This window comes from Heterodontus francisci, chromosome 42 (genome assembly GCF_036365525.1).
Source record: "Heterodontus francisci isolate sHetFra1 chromosome 42, sHetFra1.hap1, whole genome shotgun sequence".
NCBI classification, from domain to species: domain Eukaryota; kingdom Metazoa; phylum Chordata; class Chondrichthyes; order Heterodontiformes; family Heterodontidae; genus Heterodontus; species Heterodontus francisci.
The window spans coordinates 29,857,080-29,884,841 of NC_090412.1; the positions used below are offsets into that span (position 1 = coordinate 29,857,080).

The following is a 27,762-nucleotide window of genomic DNA, read 5'->3' on the forward strand; positions in this document are numbered from 1 at the left end:
ATAAAATTCTAACAGGACTTGACAGGGTAGATGCAGGAAGGATGTACCCGACAGTGGGGGAGTCCAGAACCAGAGGCCATCGTCTAAGGATACGGGGTAAACCTTTCAGGACTGAGATGAGGAGAAATTTCTTCACCCGGAGAGTGGTGAACCTGTGGAATTCGCTACCACAGAAAGCAGTTGAGGCCAAAACATTGTATGTTTTCAAAAAGGAGTTAGATAAGGGATCAAAGGGTATGGGGCGAAAGCAGGAACAAGTTACTGAGTTGGTTGATCAGCCATGATCAGAATGGATGGCAGAGCAGGCTCGAAGGGCCGAATGGCCTACTCCTGTTCCTATTTTCTACGTTTCTATCATGCTCTTGGCTTGTGCCTTGTATATGGTGGACAGGCTTTAGGGAGCCAGGAGGTGAGTTACCTTTTGCAGAATTTATAGCCTCTGACCTGTTCTTGTAGCCATGGTATTTATATAGTTGGTCCAGTTAATTTTCTGGCCAATGGTAACCCCCAGGATGTTGATGCTCTGCAGTGACTCCAGCTTCGCCTTAAGCTCAGAAATACTGCACCAGAGATCAAGCATCTGGATACACTTCCTAAATACGTGGGCCTGAATTTTATGGAACCCTGGAGACAGGATAGAAGGTCGGGGGGGAGAACCCATCGAATTGCGACACAAGGTGGGGTGCCTGTCACCTTCCCGTCGCACTGCAATTTAGACAGGGGCGGGACTGGCCGAAGACAGGCTTCGTGCCCAGAGGCCAATTAACAGCACTGTGGGCCACTTCCCCCTGCTGCTGACATTAAGCCAGCAGTGGGTGGTGGGCCTTCACCATATGGGAGGTCGCCCAGTAAAACGAGACAACCTCCCTATGGGCTTGGGGTGAGGGTGGCCCTCCGTGGGCAATCTGTGGCCTACTGAGGGCCACCGCTAGCTAACAACCCACCTACCTGGCCCCCCTGCCCATGTACTCAATGCCCACCAACCCCCCGCCTCCCTTACCTAAGGTCTGGGTCTCCAATGCTGGGCCTGGGTCCAAGGCCCAGTGCAGTACTGACAGTGGCCACTTCTCCTGGTGGCGCTGCCGATACTATTGAGCTGCCGGCCCTGTGACTGACCGGCAGCTCTTGGAGGTAGGGATCCTGACGCTGCGCTGTTACTGACCGGGCGCCATAGAATCACACCGGGGAGGGCTCCAAATGGCCGAGGTGGGATTCTACCTGCCTTTTCAGCCCAGCGCTGGGAGCCCTGCTGGCGCCACTAAGTTCAGCCCGTGATCCCCTAAGACACATGAAGTGACCTGAAGTTCCCAAATGGTGCAAGAATTGCAAGCAACAGGTCTCATCTGCCCATCCATGATCTAAAAAATCTCCATTCCCTCTGTTCGAATTTAGTTAGTACTTTGTTTCAACTATTAATTTTAATTAACAACTCTAGATGTGCTCTGTGCTAATAGTCATCTACTGTCATATTTAGCCCCATTGACATTTTTAATTTCTCGGCTCCTAATTTGAATGATGGCTAGGCCGTCCAAAACCAGGGGTTATAGTCTCAGGATACGGGGTATGCCATTTAGAACCAAGATGAGGAGAAATTTCTTCACTCAGAGGGTGGTGAACCTGTGGAATTCTGCAGAAGGCAGTGGAGGCCAAGTCATTAAATATATTCAAGAAGGAGATAGATATATTTCTTAATGCCAAAGGGATCAAAGGAAATGGGGAGGAAGCGAGAACAGGGTACTGAATTAGATGATCAGCCATGATCTCTTTTGAATGGCGGAGCAGGCCCAAAGGCCTACTCCTGCTCCTATTTTCTATGTTTCTATATGGTGTATGTGGACTTTCAAAAGACATTTGATAAAGTGCCACATAACAGGCTTGTCAGCAAAGCTGGAGTCCATGGAATGAAAGGGACAGTGACAGCATGGATACCAAGTTGGCTGAGTGACAGGGAACAGAGAGTAGTGGTGAATGGTTGTTTTTCGGACTGGAGGAAGGTATACAGTGAGTTCCGAGGGGTTGGTACTAGGACCACTGCTTTTCTTGATATATAGTAAAGGCCTAGACTTGGTGTGCAGAGCACACTGTTAAAATTTACAGATGACACAAAACCTCGAAGTATTGTGAATTGTGAGGAGGATAGTGATAGACTTCAAGAGGACACAGACAGGCTGGTGGAACGGCAGGCATGTGGCAAATGATATTTAATGCAGATGAGTGTGAAGTAATGCATTTTAGAAGGAAGAACAAGGAGAGGCAATGTAAAACAGAGGATGCAATTCTAAAGGGGGTGCAGGAGCAGAGGGACCTGGGGGTATATGTGTACAAATAGTTGAAGGTGGCAGAGCAGGTTGAGAAAATGGTTCGGGATCCTGGGCTTTATAAATAGAGACATAGAGTACAAAAGCAGGAAGGTTATGGTGAACCTTTATGAAATACTGGCTTGGCTCTCAACTGGAGTATTGCGTCCGGTTCTGGACACCACACTTTAGGAAGGATGGGACCGGATGCAGAAAAGATTAACCAGAATGGTTCCAGGGGTGAGGGACTTCAGTTATGAGTATAGATTGACGAACTGGATTGTCCTCCTTAGAAAAGAGAAAGCCGAGAGGAGATTTGATAGAGGTGTTCAAAATCATGAGGGATAAAGTCAGAGCAGATAGAGAGAAACATTTCCCATTGGAGGAAGGGTTGAGAACCAGAACATGCCAATATAAGGTGAATAACAACGAGCTCAGTCGACTCAATGTGGACATTGCAGCACTTCAGGAGACACGCCTCCCTGCGAGTGGATCTCTAAGAGAGCAAGACTATACCTTCTTCTGGCAGGGTAGGGATCCGGAAGAACCAAGACAGGATGGAGTGGGCTTTGCCATCAGAAACTCTTTGCTCAGCATGATAGAGCCACCTTCAAATGGCTTGGAACGCATACTGTCCATCAGACTGTTCACTGCCTCTGTTCCAGTACACCTACTGAGCATCAATGCTCCAAAACTCTGCTCCCCACCTGAAGCGAAAGACCAGTTCTACGAGTAACTCCATAATATCATTAGTAGCATCCCCAACACCGAACAGCTGTTCCTGCTGGAATACTTTAATGCCAGGGTTGGGGCAGACCATGACTCATGGCCCTCCTGCCTTAGGTGCTATGGCATTGGTAGGATGAATGAGAATGTACAGAGGCTGCTTGAGTTGTGTACCTATCATAACCTCTGCATCACCAACTCATTCTTTCACACTAAACCCTGTCACCAGGTTTCTTGGAGGCACCCAAGATCACGTCGTTGGCACCAGCTGGACCTCATCGTCACAAGGTGAGCCTCTATAAACAGCGTTCAAATCACACGCAGCTTCCACAGTGCGGACTGCGACACCGACCGCTCCCTGGTGTGCAGCAAGGTTAGCCTCAAACCAAAGAAGTTGCATCACCCCAAGCAGAAGGGCCGCCCGCGCATCAACACGAGCAGAATTTCTCATCCACAGCTGTTACGTAAGTTTCTAAATTCACTTGAAAAAGCCCTTCAAAACACTCCCACAGGGGATGCAGAGACCAAGTGGGCCCACATCAGAGACGCCATCTCTGACTCAGCAATGACCACCTATGGCAAACGTGTGAAGCGGAATGCAGACTGGTTTCAATCTCACATTGAAGAGCTGGAACCTGTCATAGCCGCTAAGCGCACTGCACTGCTGAACTACAAGAAAGCCCCTAGCGAGTTAACATCCGTAGCACTTAAAGCAGCCAGAAGCGTTGCACAAAGAACAGCCAGGCGCTTCGCAAATGACTACTGGCAACACCTATGCAGTCATATTCAGCTGGCCTCTGACACCGGAAACATCCGAGGAATGTATGATGGCATTAAGAGAGCTTTTGGGCCAACCATCAAGAAGACTGCCCCCCTCAAATCTAAATCAGGGGACACAATCACAGACCAACGCAAGCAAATGGACCGCTGGGTGGAACACTACCTAGAACTGTACTCCAGAGAAAATGGTGTCACTGAGACTGCCCTCAATGCAGCCCAGTCTCTGCCAGTCATGGATGAGCTGGACGAACAGCCAACAAAATCAGAACTCAGTGATGCCATTGATTCTCTAGCCAGCGGAAAAACCCTGGGAAGGACGGCATTACCCCTGAAATCATCAAGAGTGCCAAGCCTGCTCTACTTTCAGCACTGTACGATCTGCTTGGCCTGTGCTGGGACGAGGGAGTAGTACCACAGGACATGTGCGATGCCAATATCATCACCCTCTATAAGAACAAGGGTGACCGCAGTGACTGCAACATCTACCGTGGAATCTCCCTGCTCAGCATAGTGGGGAAAGTCTTCGCTTGAGTCGCTTTAAACAGGCTCCAGAAGCTGGCTGAGCGTGTCTACCCGGAGGCACAGTGTGGCTTTTGAGCAGATCGATCCACCGTTGACATGCTGTTCTCCCTTTGCCAGCTACAGGAGAAATGCCGTGAACTACAGATGCCCCTCTACATTGCTTTCATTGATCTCACGAAAGCCTTTGACCTCATCAGCAGACGTGGTCTCTTCAGACTACTAGAAAAGATTGGATGCCGACCAAAGCTACTAAGTATCATCACCTCATTCCATGACAATATGAAAGGCACAATTCAGCATAGCGGCGCCTCATCAGACCCCTTTCCTATCCTGAGTGGTGTGAAACAGGGCTATGTTCTCGCACCTACACTGTTTGGGATCTCCTTCTCCCCGCTGCTCTCACATGCGTTCAAGTCTTCAGAAGAAGGAATTTTCCTCCACACAAGATTAGATGGCAGGTTGTTCAACCTTGCCCATCTGAGAGTGAAGACCAAAGTACAGAAAGTCCTCATCAAGGAAGTCCGCTTTGCTGACGATGCTGCATTAACATCTCACACTGAAGAGTGTCTGCAGAGACTCATCGACAGGATTGCGGCTGCCTGCACCGAATTTGGCCTAACCATCAGCCTCAAGAAAATGAACATTATGGGTCAGGAAGTCAGAAATGCCCCATCCATAAATATCGGCGACCACACTCTGGAAGTGGTTCAAGAGTTCACCTACCTAGGCTCAACTATCACCAGTAACCTGCCTCTCGATGCAGAATTCAACAAGCGCATCGGAAAGGCTTGCTCTGCTATGTCCAGACTGCCAAGAGAGTGTGGGAAAATGACGCACTGACACGGAACACAAATGTCCAAGTGTATCAAGCCTGTGTCCTCAGTACCTTGCTCTATGGCAGCGAGGCCTGGACAAGTATGTCAGCCAAGAGCGACGTCTCAATTCATTCCATCTTCGCTGCCTCCGGAGAATCCTTGGCATCAGGTGGCAGGACCGTATCTCCAACACAGAAATCATCGAGGCGGCCAACATCCCCAGCATATACACCCTACTAAGCCAGCGGTGCCTGAGATGGCTGGGCCATGTGAGCTGCATGGAAGATGGCAGGATCCCCAAGGACACATTGTACAGCGAGCTCGTCACTGGTATCAGACCCACCGGCCGTCCTTGTCTCCGCTTTAAAGACGTCTGCAAACACGACATGAAGTCCTGTGACATTGATCACAAGTCGTGGGAGTCAGTTGCCAGCGATCGCCAGAGCTGGCGGGCAACCATAAAGGTGAGGCTGAAGCGTGGCGAGTCGAAGAGACTTAGCAGTTGGCAGGAAAAAAGACAGAGGCGCAAGGAGAGAGCCAACTGTGTAACAGCCCCGACAACCAATTTTATCTGCAGCACCTGTGGAAGAATCTGTCACTCTAGAATTGGCCTTTATAGCCACTCCAGGCGCTGCTTCACAAACCACTGACCACCTCCAGGCACATACCCATTGTCTCTCAAGACAAGGAGGCCAAAGAGATTCCTTATACTCTCTGCATTTATTTACTGAATGCTTATTTGGGTCACACAACGTATCCTGTGCTTCTGCTCTAATGAACAAGTTCAACTCCCTAATCGGCTTATTCCTATTCCAATTTGCATATGGCTCAGTTAATAATCCAGAGATTATAACCCTTGAGGTCCTGTTCTTTTAATTCAGCTCTGAATTCCTGGTACTCTTCAAATATTGATGTCTTGCCTGCTCTTCCCTATCTTGTTGGTCTCAAAATGGACCACAGCAACATACCATGTGGGGCTTTTGATCCTACTTACAAAGGATGCTTTCTGTCCCCCTAATTATTGAATCATCCACAACTACCAAATTACACTCCCCTCCCCTCCTCCTCCCTCCTTTGGACAGCCTCCTGTGCCAAGGTGCCATGGTCCATGTTTTGGTTTCCCTTTGACAGTCTTTATTCTCATCCTCACAGTTTGATTAGGATCAGTTTCTGTGATTGCTCCTTCTCTATCTCACCTGGATTCCGCTTACTTTGCACTCTTGGTCACACCAACCCCTCTCTGAGATGTCACTGAAATCTACAGCAAACTGTCCACATACTGTTTCCCCTCCCTTATGTGCCTGTGTGTCTCCAATTCACGCTCCAGCTCAATGACTCTGAGTCAGAGAGATTCCAGTTGGAGACATGCCTGCAGATGTGTTCGCTCAGTACAGTCTTGCTGTCCTCAAACTCCCACATACTAAGCAGGTACTCTAATTGACAGGATACGACTAGTGGTGTCCCACAAAAATCTGAGTTGGGGCCTCAGCTATTCACCGTATTTATTAACGACTTGGATGACAGGAGAGAAAGCCACATATCCAAATCTGTGATGACAAAACGATAGGCAGAATTTTCAGCAGTGTAGATGCAAGCATAATATTACAAAGAGATATTGCTAGATTAAGTGAATGGGCAACGTATCCAGGTTTGCTAATGGACAGGTAAACTGTGGAGAGGACACAGAGGCTGTAAAGATATCGGCAGGATAAGTGAGTGGGCAACAAGATGGCAGATGGAGTATAATTTGGCAAAATGTGAAGTTATTCACCTTGGTCGTAAGAATAGAAAAGCAGAATATTTTTTAAACGGTGTGAAACTTGTAAGTGCCTATGTTCAGAGAGACTTGGGTGTGCTACAAGGAACACAGTAAGTTAGCATACAGGTACAGCAAGCAATTAGGAAGGCAACTGGCATGTTGCCCTTTATTGCAAGGGGATTGGAGTACAAGAATAAAAAAGTCTTGCTACAATTGTACAGGGCTTTGGTGAGAACACATCTGGAGTCCTGTGTGTAGTTTTGGTCTCCATATTTAAGGAAGGATATACTTGCATTGGAGGTTTACTACATTGGTCCCTGGGATAAGGGGGTTGTCCTAGGATGAGAGGCTGAGTAAACTAGGCAGAGTTTAGAAGAATGAGCGACGATCTCATTGAAAGATACAAGATTCTGAAGGGACTAGATAGGGTAGACGCTGAGAGATTGTTTCCACTGGTCGGGGAATCTAAAACATGGGGGCACAGTCTCAGGACAAGGGGCCAATCATTAAGGACTAAGATGAGGAGAAATTACTTCAAAAGGTTGTGACCCTTTGGAATTCTCTACCCCAGAGGGTTGTGGATACTCCATCGTTGAAGGCTGAGAATGTCAGATTTTTGGTCTCTCAGAGAATCAAGGGACATGACGGGTGGGTGGGAATGTGGAATTGAAGCCCAAGATCAGCCATGATCGCACTGAATAGCGGAGCAGGCTCGACGGGCTGCTTTACTCCTGCTCCTATTTCTTGTATCTTTGTGAGAAACTGTGGCAAATGGATTTCAAAGTGGGAAAATCCACTTTGGATGTAGCAAGGATAGAACAGGATATTTTCTAATTGCTGAAAAGCTAGAAACATGGAGGTCCAAACAGACTTGGGCGTCCACTTATATAGATCATTAAAACATGCTGAACAATTACAGAAACTAATCAAAAAAGGCAAATGGAATGCTGGCCTTTATATCTAGAGGACTAGAATACAAAGAGATTGAAGTCATGTTTCAGCTATACAAAGCCCTGGTTGGACCACACCTGGAGAACGATCAGCAGTTCTGGATGCCACACCTTAAGAAGAATATATTGGCCTTGTAGGGAGTGGATTGTCGATTTAACAGAATGATACCCGGACTCCAAGGGTTAAATTACTCCAAGGCTTCACAAACCACTGACCACCTCCAGCGCATATCCATTGTCTCTCGAGATAAGGAGGCCCAAAAGAAAGAAAAAAAGACAGAAGAATCCGGACTCCAAGGGTTAAATTATGAGAAGAGATTACAATAATTACAATTGTATTCCCTAGAATTTGGATGGTTTAGGGGTATTTTCATCTAAGTTTTCAAGATATTAAGGGGAATAGATAGGGTAGATAGAGAGCAATTATTTCCACTGGGGGGTTGGGGAGTTGAGGACTGAGGGCATAGGCTAAAAATTAGAGTCTCAGCTTTCAGGAATGAAATTGGGAAACTTTTTTACACACAAAGGGTCGCAGAAGTTTGGAACTCTTTTTCGCAAACAGCAATTGATGCTAGACCAATTGTTAAACTTGAAACTAAGATTGATAGATATTTTAAACCAATTATATTAAGGGATTTGGGGCAAAGGCCCAAGGAGTTAGGTTGCAGATCAGCTATGATCTCATTGAATTGTGGAACAGGCTCGGGGTGGGGGCGGCCGGGGGTGGGGGGGGGGGGGAAGAGAGGGGTTGGTGGCTCAATGTCCGACTCCTATTTCTATGTTCCTGTGCTCCAGTCCTGGCAACGACCTCATGAATCTCGTCTGTACCCTCACAAGTGTGATCACATCATTCATGTAATGTGGTGATCTGGACTGTACACAGTACTCAAGCTGTGGCCTAACTAGTGCTTTAATTTACATTCCATTCGTACGTCCACACTAACCTGAGATTTTGTGAAATATGAGCTGAAAGCTGGCACTTGAACTTGTGACAACTGTGTTTTAAGAGGCAAGAATAAATTCATAGGTTCCATTCCTGCACTTTCGTCTGAGGCAATACTCTTCTCTTCATCTGCAGAACACACAGATTGAATAAAGATCAGTCTCAGCTATGAAGGTTAAACATGATAATCTCTGAAAGACAATTGTTCCCTTTCTATTCTTGGGGTTTCCCCCATCCCATTGAGTTTTCCTTTAAGAGCAAGGCTTGGAGGGCCGAATGGCCTGTTCCTGTGCTGTGCTGTACTGTTCTTTGTTGTTCCTTCCAAATCTCTGCAAGCCCCACTCTGAAAATGGTGGGCCAGTGAGACTCCGAGGGCTGATGGATTCCCAAGCTCCTCAGGCTGGTGAGATGCCGAGCTCCAGTGGGGGGTGTGGGGGGACATGAGACTAGTTAATTTGCTCTTACAAAGGGCTGACATAGACACAATGGGCCAAACGTCCTCCTTCTGTGTTGTCACCATTCTATAATTCTTTGAAACCGTCCCTCATCTTTTCCCTCCATCCAAGGGTCTTGCACCCCAGCCAATAATGGAAACTCAATGTACAAAACTAAAGCTATAGACAGGAGAAATCAACCTGCTGTCTCACCCAATAGCAAGGTTTTTTTTTAAAGAAAATGGCTTTCTCTCCTCACATCCTAATAACACCACTTGCTGAGAGACAGTTTCACTGGCACCAGTCACCACTGGAACTTACCAAAGTGTGCGAGGCTATGGAACACTATAGCTGAGCTCGATCTCACCCTCAATGAATCAAAGAATTATAGAATGGTGACAACACAAAAGGAGGACATTTGACCTATTGTGTCTATGCCAGCCCTCTGTAAGACCAAATTAGCTAGTCTCATTCTCCCTCCTTTTCCCCATAGCCCTGCAAATTATTTTCTCTTCAGGTGCTTATCCAATTCCCTTTGAAAACCACAACTGAATCTGTCTCCACCACACTCTCAGGCACTGTATTCCATTCCAGATCCTAACCACTTACTGCATAAAAAGGTTTTTCCTCGTGTCGCTATTGCTTCATTTGTCAATTACATTAAATCGGTGCCCTCTTGTTCTCGCTCCTTCCACCAATGGAAGCAGTTTCTCCCTATCTACACTGTCTAGATCCCTCATGATTTTGAACATCTCTATCAAATCTCCTCTCAATCTTCTCTTCTCAGAGAACAGCCCCAGATATCCACATAACTGAAGTCTCTCATCTCTGGAACCATTCTCGTAAACCTTTTCTGCACCCTCTCTAAAGTCTTCACATCCTTCCTAAAGTGTGGTGCCTAGAATTGGACACAATACTCCAGCAAAGGCTGAACCAACGTTTTATAAAGGTTCATCACAACTTCATTGCTTTTGTAATCTATTCCTCTATTTATGAAGCCGAGGATCCCATATACCTTTTAATCACATTCTCAGTCTGCATTGCCTCCTTTCATGATTGAAGTATTTTTAAAAAATTTATTCATGGGATGTGGCATCGCTGGCTAGGCCAGCATTTATTGCCCATCCTAATTGCCCTTGAGAAGGTGGTGGTGAGCTGCCTTCTTGAACCGCTGCAGTCCATGTGAGGTAGGTACACCCACATATACCCCGAATCCCTCTGTTCCTGCATCCGCTTTAGAATTGTACTCTTTTAGATTATATTGCCTCTCCTGGTTCTTCCGACCAAAAGGTATTACTGCATTAAATTTCATCTGGCAACTGTCCGCCCAGTCCACCAGCCTATCTATGTCCTCTTGAAGCCTATCTGATAGCTGCACAGTGTCAGCAGCACTCACTTGATGCAGATGAGCAGTGTGAACTTGTTCCAGTGCAGGGTGGCAGCGGAGGGGAGCTCACAGTAATTTTAATGTCCCAGCTGGTCACGATGTGCAAATTCAGCACAGACCTGGGGAGAGAGTCTGGGGTGTTCCGAATAGCTCAAGCAGTTCCTCTACCCATCAAACCACTATCCAATTCACATGCCAAATCAATCTGCTTTATAATTTTAGCAAGCTTGTCAATCAGTTTCTCACTGAAAAGAAATTACTCCATCCCAACTCAATCCTTTGAAATCCAGAATTCAGCCATTGTTTTAGCAAGTTTTAGCCTTTTTAGTCTAGAAGGGGATTTTGGGTTACTTTATATTTTAATTTTGTTGTAAATTCACATTTGGTCTCTAAGGGGTTAAGCCTCAAAAGTGCTCAGGATGTGGATTAGTTCCAAAGTCCATAAACAGGCCATTCAGCCCAAAAGATCTATTCTGGTGTTTATGCTCTCTATGAGCGTCCTCCCTGCTCCCTTCATTTAATCCCATCAACACATTCTTCTATTCCTTTCTCCCTCATACGTTTATTTAGCTTTCCCTTAAATGCATCTATACAGGTCAACTCAACTTCTTGTGGTAGCAAGTCCAACATTCTAACTACTCCCTGGATAAAGAAGTTTCTCCAAAATTCCCTATTGCATTTATTGGTGACTTTCTTATATTGATGGCCCCTACTTCTGGTCTTTCCCGCAAGTGAAAACATCTTCTCTACGCTGACCCTATCAAATCCTTTCATAATTTTAAAGACCTCTATTCGGTCACCCCCAGACATGAGAAAAGAGCTCTAGCCTGTTCAAACTTTCCAAATAGGTGTAACCTCTCAGTTCTGGTATTATTCAAGTGAATCTGTTTTACATCTTCGACAGTGCCGTTATATCCCTTGAACAATATGGGGACCAGAATTATTCCAAGTACCAAGGTTCTGTGCAAGTTAAGCATAACTTTTCTGTTTTTTAAATTCTATCCCCTAGAAATGAACCCCAGTTTCCTTTCTTTATGCCTTACTAACCTGCATTGCTACTTTTACTCATTTTTGTATCTGTATCCACAGATCCCTCTGCTCCTCTACCCCATTTAGACTCTTATTTTCAAAGGAGTGCATGGCACCCTTATTCTTTCTGCCTAAATGTACCACCTCATACTTAACTATATTGAAGTTCATTTGCCATTTCTATGCCCATTCTGCAAGTTTATTAATGTCTTCCTGTGATCTGTCACAGTCTTCCTCTGTATTAACTATACCCCGCAATTTGGTGTTGACTGCAAATTTTGAAATTGTATTTCCAATTCCTCAGTCCAAATCATTCATGTAAATGGTGAAGAACAGTGATCCCAGAACCGATCCTTGTGGAATACCACTTCCCACCTTGTTTCAGTCTGAGTAACTATCCTTAACACCTATACTTTTCTGTTTAATAACCAGCTTGGTATCCATGCTGCTAACTTGTCCCCTGATACCATATGCTCTGATTTTGTTGAGTCTACTAAGTGGTAGTTCGGACACTAGATGGGCTAAAATTTGATAGAGGAGGTATTAGATAGGATGGCCATCCTTAAAGTTGATAAGTCATCAGGATTGAATGAGATGCATCCAAGGATACTGAGGGAAGTGAGGGTGGAAATTGCAGAGACACTGGCCATAATCTTCCACTCCTTAGATACAGGGCCGGTGCCAGAGGACTGGAGAATTGCAAATGTTGCATTCCTGTTCAGAAAAGGGCCTAAGGATGAGCCCAGCAACTACAGGCCAGTCAGTTTAACTTGGTGGTGGGAAAGCTTTTAGAAATGATAATTCTGGACAAAATTGATAGTCATTTGGACAAATGTGGATTAATTAAGGAAAGCCAGCATTGATTTGTTAAGGGAAAATTGTGTTTAACTAACTTGCTTGAGATTATTGATGAGGTTACAGAGAGGGTTAATGAGGGCAATGAGGTTACATGGATTTCCAAAAGGCATTTGATAAAGTGCCACATAACAGGCTTGTCAGCAAAGTTAGAGCCCAAGGAATAAAAGGGACTGAAGCAGCATGGCTGAGTGATAAGAAGAAGAGACTAGTGATGAACAGTTGTTTTTCGGACTGGAGGATGGTTTACAGTGGGGTTCCCGAGAGATCGGTGACAAGATCCCTGCTTTTCTTGATATAGATTAATGACCTAGAAATTGTGTCCTGTACACCCAAGACAAAATCTGCGGATGATACAAAACTTGGAAGTATTGTGAATTGTAACGGGGATAGTGATAAATTTCAAGGGAACATAGAACTGGGCAGACAAGTGGCAGATGAAATTTAATACAGAAAAGTGTGAAGTGATTCATTTCGGTAGGAAGAATGAGGAGACGCAATATAAATTTAAAAGGTACAATTTTAAAGGGGGTGCAGGAGCAAAGGGACCTGGGAGTATATGTGCACACATCATTGAAGGTTGCAGGGTTTGGTTAAGAAAGCGTTTAATAAAGCCTATGCGATCCTGGGCTTTATAAACAGGGGCATAAAGTACAAAAGCAAGGAAGTTATGATAAACCTGTATAAAACACAGGTTCGCTCAACTGGCCTACTGTGTCCAGTTCTGGGCACCACACTTTCGGAAATCATGAGGGGTTTGGACAGATAGAGAGAAACTGTTCCCATTGACGGAAGGATCCCGAATCAGAGGACACCGAGATAAGATGATTGGCAAAACAAGCAGCGGCGACATGAGCAAAAACTATTTACACAGTGAGTGGTTAGGATCTGGAATGCACTGCCTGAGAGGGTGGTGGAGGCAGATTCAATCAAGGCCTTCAAAAAAGAATTGGATAATTATTTATCTTATTTACTTTTTTATTTATTTAGAGATACAGCACTGAAACAGGCCCTTTGGCCCACCGAGTCTGTGCCAACCAACAACCACCCATTTATACTAATCCTACATTAACCCCATATTCTCTACCACATCCCCACCATTCTCCTACCGACACTAGGGGAAATTTACAATGGCCAATTTACCTATCAACCTGCAAGTCTTTGGCTGTGGGAGGAAACCGAAGCACCCGGCGGAAACCCACGCAGACACAGGGAGAACTTGCAAACTCCGCACAGGCAGCACCCAGAACTGAACCCGGGTCGCTGGAGCTGTGAGGCTGCGGTGCTAACCACTGCGCCAAGAAAACATTTGCAGAGCTGCGCAGAAAAGGTGGGGGAATGGAACTAGGTGAGTTGCTCTTGCAGAGAGCTGGCAAAGACATAATGGGCCGAATGGCCTCCTTCAATGGCCATTGTATGATACCTTAACAAAATCCAAATATATTACGTTTACTATATTACCCTCATTTAACCTAAATGTTACTATTTTGAAGAATTTAATAAGGTTGGTAAAGCACAATCTTCCCTTTTCAACTGGTTTCTAGATGTTTTTCTATCACATCTTTGAGTAAGGATTCTACTAACTTTCCTACCACAGACGTTAAACCAACTGGTCTAGAATTCCCTGGACTTGTTCTATCTCTCTTTTTAAATATGGAATCATAAAATGATACAGCACATGAGGAGGCCATTTGGCTCACTATGCCTGGGTTGGCAGATTGAAAGAGATACCCAATTAGCCCCACTCTTCCCTACAGCCAGGCAAATTTTTCCTCTTCAAGTATTTATTCAATTTCCTTTTGAAAGTTTCCACTGAATCTGCCTTCACCACCCTTTCAGACAATGCAATCTAGATCATAAAAACTTGTCATATGAAGAAAATTCTCATCTCCCCTATGGTTCTTTGCCAAATAACTTAAATCTGCAACCTCTGGTTACCAACTGTCCTGTCACTGGCAACAATTTTTCCTGATTTATTCTGCCAAAATCCTTCAGGAGCAAGTGGCTTTTTAGTTACCTCTGATATGCTAAAAAAGGATCCACAACATCAGAGTCCCTTAAAAAATTAAACTTAATGTAAAATTGCGGTCCATTTTTTTCCCACTGTAGCAATGAGTGTTGCCCCTGTATTGCAATTGAGTTAGTGAGCCTGCACACGCAACTGAATTTCATCGAAACATAGAAAACAGGAGCAGGAGTAGGCAATTCAAAAAAGATCATGGCTCATCGTCTAATTCAGTACCCTGTTCCCGCTTTCTCCCCATATCCCTTGATCCCTTTGGCATTAAGAAATATATCTATCTCCTTCTTGAATATACTCAATGACTTGGCCTCCACTGTCCTCTGCGGTAGAGAATTCCACAGGTTCACCACCATCCGAGCGAAGAAATTTCTCTTCTCAGTTCTAAATGGCATACCCTGTATCCTGAGACTATGACCCCTGGTTCTGGACTCCCCAGCCATCAGGAACATCCTCTCTGCATCTCGGAACCACATTAATTGTCCGACAATCCTCTGGCACAATTTACTTTTCTCACGAATTTTACTATACATGTTATAGAAACATAGAAAAATAGGGGCAGGAGTAGGCCATTCAGTCGTTCGAGCCTGCTCCGCCATTCAATACGATCATGGCTGATTATCCAAACTCAGTAACCTGTTCCTGCTTTCTCCCTGTATCCCTTGATCCCATTAGCCCCAAGAACTATATCTAACTCTTTCTTGAATATATTTAATGATTTGGTTTCAACTGCTTTCCGTGGTAGAATTCCACAGGTTCACCACTCTGGGTGAAGAAATTTCTCCTCTCAGTCCTAAATGGCTTACCTCTTATCCTTAGACTGTGACCCCTGGTCCTGGACTCCCCCGCCATTGGGAACATCCTTCCTGCCTCTAGTCTGTCCAGTCCTGTTAGAATTTTGTAGGTTTCTATGAGATCCCCTCTCATTCTTCTAAACTCTAGCGAATACAAGCCCAACCTCTCTGCATACGTCAGTCCTGCCATCCCAGGATTCAGTCTGGTGAAACTTCACTGCACTCCTTCAGATAAGGGGACCAAAACTGCACACAATACTCCATTTGCCTTCTTAACTGCCTGCTGCACCTGCATGCACAAGGACACCCAGATCTCGCTGCACCTCCCCCTTTCCCAACGTATCGCCATTCAGATAATGATCTGCCTTTCTGTTTTTGCCAGCAAAATGGATAACCTCACATTTATCCACATTATACTGCATCTGCCATGCATTTGCCCACTCACTCAACCTGTCCAAATTACACTGAAGCTTCTCTACATCCTCCTCGCAGCTCCCACTCCCACCCAGCTTTGTGTAGTCTGCAAAATTGGATATATTACATTTAATTCCCTCATCTATATCATTAATATATATTGTGAATAGCTGGGGTCCTACCACTGATCCCTGTGGTACCCCACTAGTCTCTTCCCTAACATCCATTAATATGTGAGGATGCAATCCATCCTAACCAGGGGTTTATCTTAAGCTTTATTAGTTTATCAATAATCTCTCCCTTTCTACCCTAAATGTCTTTATATCTTTTTGATCTCTTCCTTCTAATCTCACGTCCACAACAGAATTTGGTTTAAAGCAATTATGGAAGGAGACCAGGAACTATCGAAGGTAAAAATGCTCAACTTGGGAGGAGCTAATTTCAGTGATTTAAGAAGGGACCCAGGACAGGTAGATTGGAAAAGGTGATTACAGGGTAAATCAGTAACAGAGCATAGGAACGTAGGAACAGGAGTAGGCCATTTAACACCTCGAGTTGATTTTACTATTTAATTAGATCATGGCTAATCTGCCACCTAACTCCACTTAACCACCTTGTCCCCATATCCCTTAACACCTTTGGCTAATAAAAATCTATCAATCTTAGTATTAAAATTAACAATAGATCTAGCATCAATCACTATTTGTGGAAGAAAGTTCCAAACTCTACCACCCTTTGTGTATTGAAGTGTTTCCTTATTTCAATCCTGCAAGGCCAGGGTCTAATTTTTTGACTATGCCCCCTAGTCTTAGACTCCCCAATGAGCAGAAATAGTTTCTCCCAATCCACTCTTCCTGTTCCCCTTAATATCTTGAAAGCTTTTAATCAAATCACCCCTTAACCTTCTAAATTCCAGGGAAAACACCATAGTTTGTTTAATCACTCCTTGTACCTTAACCCTGGAGTCCTCACAATAGATCCTTGCAGGCTGCCACTAGTCACATTCTTTCAATCAAGGCATTCAAGAGGGAATTGGATTGCTATCTGAAAAGGAAGAACGTGCAAAGCTACAGGGAGAAGGTGGATGAGTGGCACAAGGTAAATTGCTCTTCCGGAGAACCATCACAGACACGACGGGCTGTGATTAGAGTATCTGTCCACTATCTCTATTCTCTGCCGCTCAGTTAATTTCCTAAGCGGGTCAATAATTTGCCTTCAATTCTATGAGCTGCAACTTTGATTAACAGTCTCTTCTGAGGGGCTTCATCAAATGTTGTCTGGAAGTCCATATAAATAACATCCATAGATATTCCTCTGTCCACTAATTTAGTCACCTCTTCAAAAAATTCAATCGGATTCGTCAGGCATTATCTACCCTTTACAAATCCATGCTGGCTGTCTTTAATCAGCTGAAAATTTTCAAGGTGTTCAGTTGCTCTGGCCTACTCCATGAATATCAAGTTGGCAGTCTGATAATTACTGGTGCAATAGATCCATGAAAAATCAAATGCCATCTTATTTTAAAGTATTCCTCTTCTCTCACAACTCTTGTTGAGTTATGGTTCCATCAGCAATGATCACCATCCAAGGGCCACATTTCATGTCTGCCAGTGCTGACATGTTATTCATTCATAAGGGTATCACAGCAACACACACAGCCATACTTTCCAACAAAGATACTGGATTACAATCAGAAGCAGGAACACTTAGTGATTTATTCCCCTCCCAAGCCCAGAGGTACCATGGCCACCCACAGAATCCACCTGCTGCACCAGTCCAGATCAGCCAACTTAGCAGACAGTAGAGTGTGAATCTGGAGCCATCTGATTGATGAAGCTTAAGGCTCACTCAGCAGCATGTTGACTGACGAGTTCATTGAGAGCTGTATACAATTTTTATAAAGTGATTTAGACAGAAGTAAATTCCAGATTTAGCATTTAACACAAGTCTTCACATAGCAGCTGATATGTCACAGCTTAGAGTTACAGGCTCTGAAACTGATAATGTGTTTCATCACTACGGGAACAATTTTCATAATGTTCTACCTCTAGTTCAGTTGCCTTTGTACCTGAAACATGCCCTTCCCAGTGCTTATGGATCAGCTCCTCCATACACCCCAGGACTTCCAGCCACACCTCATCAAAGAGTTCTGCCACGATTGTATTCCTCCTGCATTGCCTTGGAGAGACTGGAGGCAACCCCAGCCTGCTTTCATATTGCAAGACAAGACCCACCTTCTTCTCACAGGAGTCATCTTCCCTGTGTGGACACATGGCACAAACCTTAAGCATAGCAAATTAACATGCAGAGGAAAACACATTCACTTGCACTGATTTCTACAGTTACATCCAGAGAACACCAGGAGTCTGAAACAATAGCAAATTAGGCTCCACAATAGACCAGTTGGCAATATCTGCCATGAATATTGCATGACCACGGATCATAGAGAATAACACTTTAGTGTTTGTATAGACCATTTAGCCCAACACCCTCCCTTATAAACACAGTGTTGCAGTGGGCAAAGCTACAGGCTACACCAGAGAATCCTGGGTTCGATTTCTATTCTGGGCTAAGTTAGCTGATCTCAGCAGGGTACCACAATTCGCTTTAGTGTCTGGGTTAGAGGCAGGTGGGGTTGGGAGTGGTGGGGGGTGGAGGAGGCGGAAGAGGTGGGAGTGGTTCAGGAATCATATAGGATTACCCCTTCTGATTCTTAGCCAATCACCTCTGCTAGAAAGTGCATGTGTGGATATCGGATGAAAATAGATCAGACTCACTTGCAATGCCTATTACAGATGAACAGCCTACCAACATTCATTGGCTAGGCTCACAAAAAAAGACGACACACTTAGTTGAAGTACCGTTCATCAGCAATAGTTTTCACAAAGGTGGCTGGAGTCATAACTGGCACAAAGAAAGATGGTTGTAGTAGTTGGAAGCCAATCATTTCATCCCTAGGACATCGTAGTGCAAGTTCCTCAGAGTAGTGTCATAGGCCCAAACATCTCCAGCTACTTCATCACCTTCTCTTCACCATATATCAGAAGTGGGATTGCAGTGTTTTGTTTTATTTGCAACTCCTCCAATAATGAAGCAGTCTGTGCCTGTAGGCAGCAAGACCTAGACAACATCCAGGCTTTGGCTGGTAAGTGGCAAGTAAAGCTCACGGCCACATAGGTGACAGGCAATGACCATTTCCAAGAAGAGAAACATAACCACCACCTCTTGACATTCAGGGGCAATGTCATTGCCGATTCCCTCACCTTCAACATTATGGGAGTGACCATTGACCAGAAACTGACTGGACCAGGCACAAAAATGCCATAGCTACTCGAGCCGACTAGAGGTTGGGGCAAAAGGCAAGCGGCACACTTCCTGATTCCCCAAAGCCTTTCCAGGAACACTGCCCATTTGCCTGAATGGATGCAGCTCAAACAAAACTGTGTAAGCTTGACACTAGGATAGAACTAGGATTGGTACCCCATCCACTGGCTTAAACATTCACTCCCAACACCACTGGAACATCGTGGCTGCAGTGTGTATCATCTACAAGATGCACTATAGCAATTCGCCAAGGACTCTCCAGCAGCATCTTTCAAACCTCCACCACCTAGAAGAACAAGGGCAGCAGGTGAATGATGACGCCATCACCTCCAATTTACCCTCCAAGTCGCACCCCCTTCCAACTTGGATATATATTGCCATTCCTTCAATGCCCAGGGGGTCAAAATCCTGGAACTCCCCACCTAATAGCACTGGGGGAGCACCTTCACCACATGGACTGTAGTGGTTCAAGGAGGCAGCCCACCACACCACCTTCTCCAGGGCAATTTGGGATAGACATTACATGTTAGCCTTGTCCATGACACCTACATCCCATGAATGAATTTGAAAAAAGGACAGCCATAAAGTAAAAATTAGGAGAATAGCTTTTTAACCAACAAATGCTGCATGAGTAATGTAAACGTCACATTCCCCCTGGACTGGACACAGATACTACATTTATACGCTTTATATAGTTTGTAACTGGAGCTTCTAGAAATGATGGTTTGTGTTATGCCATTGCTGATCCTATAATATTTGTAAAAATGCATCAACAGTGACTCACAAAGAGAGAATTAGAACACCCTAGTCAGAAACATGTAGAAAGAAGTCAACAGCAACAACAACCCGTATTTATAAAGCGCTTTTAACATCAAACGTCCCAGCGCCCTTCACAGGAGCTTCAAACAAAATTTTTCACCGAGCCACCTAATTAGTTATTAGGGTAGATGGCCAAAAGCTTGGTCAAAAAGATAGGTTTTAAGGAGCATCTTAAGGAGGAAAGAAAGGCAGACAGGATTAGGGAGAGAACTCCAGAGCTTAGGGCTTGGCAGCTGAAGGCACAGCTGCCAAAGGTGCAGTGATTAAAATCAGGGATGCTGAAGAGGTAAAAATTAGAGGAGCAGAGATATCTCGGAGGGTTGTAGGGCTGAAGGAGATTACAAAGATAGGGATATTGAGGTCGTCGAGGGATTTGAAAACAAGGATTAGAGAAATTGAGGCGCTGTCAGACCAGGAGCCAAGGTAGGTCAATGAGCACTGGGGTGTTGGGTGAATGGGACTAAGGGCAAGTTAGGATATGGGCAGTAGAGTTTTGGATGACCTCAGGTTTATGAAGGGTGGAAGATGTGAGACTGACCAGGAGAGTATTGGAATAGTTAAGTCTAGAGTTAAGAAAGAAATAGATGAAGGTTTCAACTATAGATAAGCTGAGGCAGGGGCAGAGTTGGGCAATATTGCAGAGATGGAATTAGATGGTCTTGGTGATGACATGGATGTGTGGTCAGAAACTCATTTCGGCGTCAAAAACGATATCAAGGTTGCGAACAGTGTGGTTCAGCCTCAGGTTTGCTAGGGAGAGGAATGGCGTCAATAGCGAGGGAATGGAGTTTGTGACAGGGAATGAAGCAATTTACAGTAAAAACAGCTAATGCTGGAAATGCTCAGCAGGTCAGGAAGCAAAATACTGCAGATCCTGGAAATCTAAAATAAAAATAGAAAATGTTGCCATTTAGTTGGAGGAAATTTCGGCTCATTTGGTACTGGATATCGGACAAGCAGTGAGAGAATTTACAGACAGTGTACGGGTTGAGAGAGATAGTGATGAGGTAGAGCTGGGTGTCATCAGCTTACATGTGGAATCTGACACATAGTTCCCAATGATGTCACCAAAGGACAGCATGTAGATGAGAAATAGGAGGGGCAAGGATAGAACCTAGGGGGGGCACCCGAAGTATCAGTGCGGGAGCAGGAAGAGGAGCCACTGCAGGGATTCTCTGGCCACCACCGGAGAGATAAGATGGAACCAGGCGAGTGCAGTCCCACCCAGCTAGACAACGATGGACAGGCACTGGAGGAGAATGGTGTGGTCAAGCGTGTCACAGGTTGCAGGCAAGTTGAGAAGTGATAGTTTACATTTATCACAGTCACAAGGTTGTGAATTTGATATAAGCCATTTCAGTACTGAGGGAGGGGTAAGAATCTGATTGAAGAGATTCAAACATGGACTTCTGGGAAAGACGGGCATGGATTTGGGAGATGATAACATGTTCAAAGACTTTAGAGAGGAAAGGGAAGTTGGAGATAGGGCTGTAGTTTGCGCAGGTGGAGGAGTCGAGGGTTGTTTTTTGACAAGAGGGGTGATGATGGCAGATTTAAGGAGAGAGGGCAGTACCGGAGGAGAGAGAATTGTAAGCAATAAGAGTTAACATGGGAGCCAGAAAGGCAAGTTGGATGGTCAGCAGTTTAATGGGAATAGGGTCGAGGGAGCAGGATGTACGTTGCATGGACAAGATGAGCTCAGAGAGGGCACAAGGGGAGAGAGGAGAAACTACAGAAAGATACATATTCAGGGTTCAGGCAAGTGGAAGACTTAAGAGCAGATTTGGTCTGGTGGGTTAAGAGAGGGAAGAGGCAGCTGATCGGATGATCTCAATCTTGGTGACAAAGAAGTCCATGAGTTCGTAAAGTAACAGCCCATGGGATCTGAGGGTAAGTGGCAAGTTGGTCCAAAAGTGGCCCAGTCGCAAAAGCAAAGGGTAATGGCCGACGGTTGTTTTGTAATTGGAAGGCTGTTTCCAGTGGTATTCTGCAGGGCTCAGTACTAGTTCCTTGCTTTTCGTGGTATATAATCAATGAGCTAGCCTTAAATGTAGGGAGAATGATTAAGTATGCAGACGATACAAAATTAGACATGTGGTTGATGGTGAGGAAGAATGACTGCAGGAAGATTTCAGTGGACTGGTCAAGAGGATAGAAAAGTGGTAAATGGAATTCAATGCTGAGAAGTGTGAGGTAATGCATTTGGAGAGGGCAAATAAGGCAAAGGAGTAAACAATAAATGGTAGGACAGTGACAATGTAGAGGAACAGAGGGACCTCGGAGTGCATGTCCACAGATTCCTGAAGATAACAGGACAGGTAGATAAGGTGGTTAAGAAGGCATATGGGATACTTTCCTTTAGTAGTTGAGGCATAGAATAGAAGAGCAGGGAGGTTATGCAAGAACTGAATAAAACACTAGTTGGGTCACAGCCAGAGCACTGCAGTTCTGGTCACCACATTACAAGAAGGATGTGATCGCACTAGAGAGGGTATAGAGGAGACTTATGAGGATTTTGCCAGGGATGGAGAATTTTAACCACTAGGAAAGATTGTATAGGTTCGGGTTATGTTCTTTGGAACAGAGGAGGCTGAAGGGCAATTTAATTGGGGCATATAAAGTTATGAGGGGGCTAGCTAGAGTGGAGAGGAGAGATTTATTTCCGTTAGCAGAAAGGCATAGATTTCAAGTGGGTCACAGCGTCACTTGGCAGCTTCACGTGCAGCACTTGTAGCAGAACCTGTTTCTCAAGGATTGGCCTTCACAGCCATCAGCAAAGGTGCACCATGAGAAGACACCCCACCTAAATAGACTGTTTGCTGCATGTCCATCATCTTTTGTAGATGGAAGGATGCCAACACATAGGAAGGATTAGAGGGGAGTTGAGGAGAAACATTTTCACTGAGGGTGCTGGGGATCTGGAACTCAGTGCCTGAAAGGGTGATAGAGGCAAAAACCCTCCTTTGCATTTAAAAAATACCTGGATATGCTGTGACTTACGGGGCTATGGACCAAGGGCTGGGAAGTAGAATTCGGCAGGATAGATTTTTTTAAGCTGGTAAAGACACAACTGGCCAAATAGAGTAAATTTCCTCTTTAACCATCTTCCATACACTTGAGCTCATCCAAATTCTCTGCCCGTATACTTACTTACACCAAGTCCAGTTTACCCATCACCCTTGCACACAAACCTACATTGGATCCCGGTCCAGCAAAGCTTCATTTTTAAAATTCTCATTATCGTGTTCAAGCCCCTCATGGCCTTGACCCTCCCTACCTCTGTAACCTCCTCCAGCACTCGAATCTTCCGAAACTTTGTGTTCCTGCAACTCTGGCCTCTTGTGCATCTCCTTCACCCTATTATCAGCGATTGTGCCTTCAGGCACCTAGGCCCTTAAGCTCTAGAATTCCCTCCCCAAACCTTTCTCTTCCTTTAAAATGTTGCTTAAAACCTCTTTAAACATTTGTTTGATCACCTATCCTAATGTCTCCTTTGGCTCAATGCCAATTTTTTTTGTCTGATTACACTGTTGTGAAGCATCTGGATCATTATACTACATTAAATGTGCTATATAGATGAAAGTTGATCTTGTTGTTGAAGAGATCGGAGAGTGAGCACCAATTGTCATCACAAAGTGTTGGTGACCAGTCCTCTGGGTAGGGACTAAACTTTACCAGAAGGCTCTGAACAGAGAATGTTTTGTTCGTGCTAATTCAAAAAGTCATGAAATTAGTTATTAAATAGGAATCATGTTTCCTTGATACTAACAGGTCTCTGTGATGAAATGCCAGGTATTCCTCCACAAAGCCTTCTGCAACAATCACACCGTTCTCTGCCTCTTCATCCTCTTCCCCAGGAAATGTGGCAATCTTCTGCATAAAGTCACTTTCTTTGCACTGAGGAAGCCCCGAGAAGGTCACTTTTTTACCAAGAACACAGAGTCTAAAAGAAAGAAAAGATAATTAACTACAGATGTAGTTAAAAGTAATAAAAACAAGAAATGCTGGAAATACTCAGCAGGTCTGGCAGCATCTGTGGAGAGAGAAGCAGAGTTAATGTTTCAGGTCAGAGACCCTTCATCAGAGCTGATGATGTTCTGATGAAGGGTCACTGACCTGAAACGTTAACTCTGCTTCTCTCTCCACAGATGCTGCCAGACCTGCTGAGTATTTCCAGCATTTCTTGTTTTTATTTCAGATTTCAGCATCTGCAGTATTTTGCTTTTATTTTAGTAGTTAAAAGTAAACTGGGAAAGGTAGTTGTGTAATGAATTAAGTATTGCTCGTTCGGCTGCCCAATAATCAGTTGGTAAAGACAGCATGCAGCTGAGCCATACTGACTGGGAAGGTTCCAGGGTTGATCCAGAGCCAGTCAGCTGATTGTAAACAGGGTGGTGCTTGAGTTGCTGCAATTATCCTGAGTGTCCAGGGCTGGGAGCAGAAAATTGAACCAGAGCTCCTGCTCCTCACAATGGGTGAAGACATGATCAAGCTTGGTTGCAATATCTCCATAGTCAAATCACTTGCTGACTGTCAGAACTACATATGAACAACCACCTGAATGAAGAGTACTCAGCACCAATGAGCCCAATTCCTGTACAAATCAGTGCCTTCAGCAGAGAAAACTGGAATAAAACATAGATACGAACCCCTCACATCTGGATTTAAATTCAGCCTGGTTTAACGTGATGGAAGTCTGCTCTGTCTGCTAGCTACAAGGATTCATTGGGAATTGATTAACCTCAATCAATTAATTCATTACATACATTAGGCTGCACATGAGAACCTTTTGGTCTATACAAGCAATTCTGCCATCACTCGTGACTGGAGCATGTTACTCTAATTGCATTACCCCACCCTTTTCCCATATTGTTTAAGTACCTATCCAATTCCATTTTAAATCATCTTATTAGTCTGTACTCAACAGCCACTAGTAGTAAAGCACAAGATTTTGCTGGTGATAATCCTCAGTCTCTGCCACATTGTTATTAGTTGAGACAGTCTTGCATCATTCACCCTCTACTACAGCCCCCTTAATCTTCTCTGTTCCAGTAAAAAAAAACTCAATTTCTCAAGACTTTCTTTATAACCATAATCTTCCATTACTGAGATCATTCTGTGGTTCTCATATCTTTGATATTGTGCAGCCCAGAAATACAAGTAATACTCCAACTGAGCAATGTCTTGTCCTTGGTTTATGTTCAATGTCCCATGTATAAACCTCCTTTGATGAACTTTTCTAAAAGTATTGGAAGGTAGTAAATATGTATACCCGTGATCAAGATCATTGTATCTCACTCCTAGATCTTCTTGCTTCTCCAGTCTGGTAAGGATATTACTCTTTAGGACTTGCATCCTTGTATTGTTCTTTGTCCCGAATGCACAATGTGACTTTGCGCTGCATCTCCTGCCAATTTAGTCTAACAATTTGGCATGTTGGCAATGGCACCATCAGCAAACTCAAATAATTTCCTCTAACACCAATATCCAAATCATTTATTTATATAAAATAGAAAACAAAATAAAATCTTTTTTTACAGGTCCTTGGGTCACAAATCTCGCCAATCTAATAAATTCAGACTCGTGTTCCCCTTTACTCCCACAGGCCTTCATTTTGGTATATGCTTCATGAAGTAATTGATAAAATCTCCTATACATAATAAATTAACCACTTATTTTCTTTAATCATAGAATGGTTAGAGCACAGGGGGAGGCCATTTGGTCCATCCTGTCTGTGCCAGCTGCCTGCAAGAAGAACGCAGCTTGTCCCACTCCTTCACTATTTCCCCAAAGTTCTGTAAATTTTCTCTCTTCAGGTGCTTATCCAATTCCCTTCTGAAAACCACAAGTGAATCTGCCTCCATCACACACTCAGGCTGTGCATTCCAGATCATAACCACTCACCACATAAAAAAGGTTTTCCTCTGTCACCATTGCTTCTTTTGGCAATCACATTAAATCAGTATCCCCTGGTTCTCAACCCTTCCACTAGTGGGAGCAGTTTCTCCCTATCTACCGTGTCTAGGACCTCAGGATTTTGAGTGCCTTTATCAAATCTCATCACAACTTTCTCTTCCTGAAGGAATTTATCCACCTAACTGAAGACCCTCATCCCTGGAACCACTGACGTAAATCTTCTGCACCAATCTAAAATCTTCGCATCCTTCCTAAAGTATGGTGCCCAGAATTGAACACAATACTCCAGCTGAGGCCAAACCAGAGTTTTATAAATTTAAAGTTATATATATATTAAAATTTTATAAATCAATAAACTCTAATTTCACCAAATAATTTATGCATCACCATTTACAAATTGACACTACCTCTCTACAACTAGCACCCCCCCCCACCCCTCCAACTCTCCCCGTTAGCCCCCCTCACCGACTCTCCCCCTGTGGCCCCCTCCCGCCGACTCTCTCCCCCCCGCCCCGTCCCCCCGACCCCCCCGGCTGACTCTACCCCTGTTAACCTCCCCCGCCGACTCTCCCTGACTTTCTAAGTTGTTCACTAATCTCACACTCTATTCTTAACCCTTCAAATTTACACAGCTCACAATAGACTGACAGGTCTATCATTTCCTGGCTTAGCCCTTTTCCATTTCTTTAACAGCAGTACACACATTTGCTACCTTCCAGTCTTAGACACAACTCTGTTTCCAAAGATTCTGAGAAGTTTTGCTGTCCATTGTAGATTTCTTCCTTCTCTGCTTTACTTTTTACCTGATGAAGTGTACTTGTTTGCACAGTCCTGTAATTTCATCTCAGAATATATTCCACTGTCATTTGTACCAAGCAGTGCTTATCCTCGACATTGGTCTTCCTGAAATTAATAGTATTTAAAAGTCCACCGTATCACAACTGCGTCTACTAGCTGCCGTCAGTTCTCACGATTCCTCTCTAGCTGTGGCTTGTCCATTTCCACCAATGCGTACTCCAGAAACTCTCAGTGTGGAATGCTTCCAACTATTCCCCAAGCTCAGTTCCTTAACCTCTACCTGGAGACTCTACTTATACTCGTGGTTATTTGGGACATTAATAGCTGCCAGAAACTCCCATATCAGGGAAGTTTCTCTCAACACTGCCTTCCAGTGTTCTGCCATACTAAATAGACAGAGACTAAAGTAAATAAAAGCAGCTTCAAGCCAACTAACTACACTTCAGTGTTGAACTCCAATTCAAGCCAAACACCCTTTGCTGCCTGCCCTCTCACTGGCCTCTCATTTCACCCTGGATTATTCTTATGCATGTCAATAGCTGGATCAAAAACAAAACTGGCAGCAGCCTGCACTTCCAGCCAGCACAAAGCACATAGCTAGATGTATGGCTAGAGTACGGGAAGAACATGGGAAATGTATAGATGTGATCAGGATTTCCAAACTGAAAAGATGATACACAGGGACAGCCACAATAGGCGGACTTCAACCTGAATACACCAATTAATGTGGCTTTAAAAACTGAGAGTGTAAATACATTTAATCTGAGTAGTTAGATTCTATTGTTAATCCTTGCTTATACTTACTCATTCACATCTGCACCAGGGCCTGGGCTGGATGTTGGTAGTGGAGTAGTAATCCGCTCTGGGCCAGGATACCAGCAATAGGCTTCATCAACAGGAGCCACTATTTGTTTTCCCAAAATTCTGCCAGAAAAAAATAAATACTCCTAGTAGTAAGGATCCCAATTAATGAGCATGCATATTAATGCTAAATTACATCAAATGGGACAATACATAGAAGGTTCAGAGGTTATAGAATCACAGAATCATAGAAATTTACAGCACGGAAGGAGGCCATTTGGCCCATATTGTCCGCTCCAGCCGACAAGGAGACATCTAGCCAAATCCCACTTTCCAGTTCTTGGTCCATAGCCTTGTAGGTTAAGGCACTTCAAGTGAA

General features: G+C 44.4%; 1 protein-coding gene across 11 annotated transcripts in view; it reads right to left on the reverse strand.

Moving 5' to 3' along the window:
* The window catches only part of fam149b1 (family with sequence similarity 149 member B1), a 204,200-nt gene that overhangs the window by 149,363 nt on the left and 27,075 nt on the right, over positions 1 to 27,762 (reverse strand). For all 11 annotated transcript variants that reach the window (XR_010970903.1, XM_068020280.1, XM_068020279.1 and 8 more), the window contains exons 5-8: positions 27,387 to 27,506; positions 23,638 to 23,811; positions 17,794 to 17,984; positions 8,794 to 8,921 (exon numbers count right to left, since the gene is read on the reverse strand). Coding sequence is in view for 10 of the 11 variants with exons in the window: in XM_068020280.1 (XP_067876381.1) it covers positions 8,794 to 8,921; positions 17,794 to 17,984; positions 23,638 to 23,811; positions 27,387 to 27,506 (613 nt within the window). In the remaining variant the exon portion in view is untranslated. The remainder of the gene's footprint in view (positions 1 to 8,793; positions 8,922 to 17,793; positions 17,985 to 23,637; positions 23,812 to 27,386; positions 27,507 to 27,762) is intronic.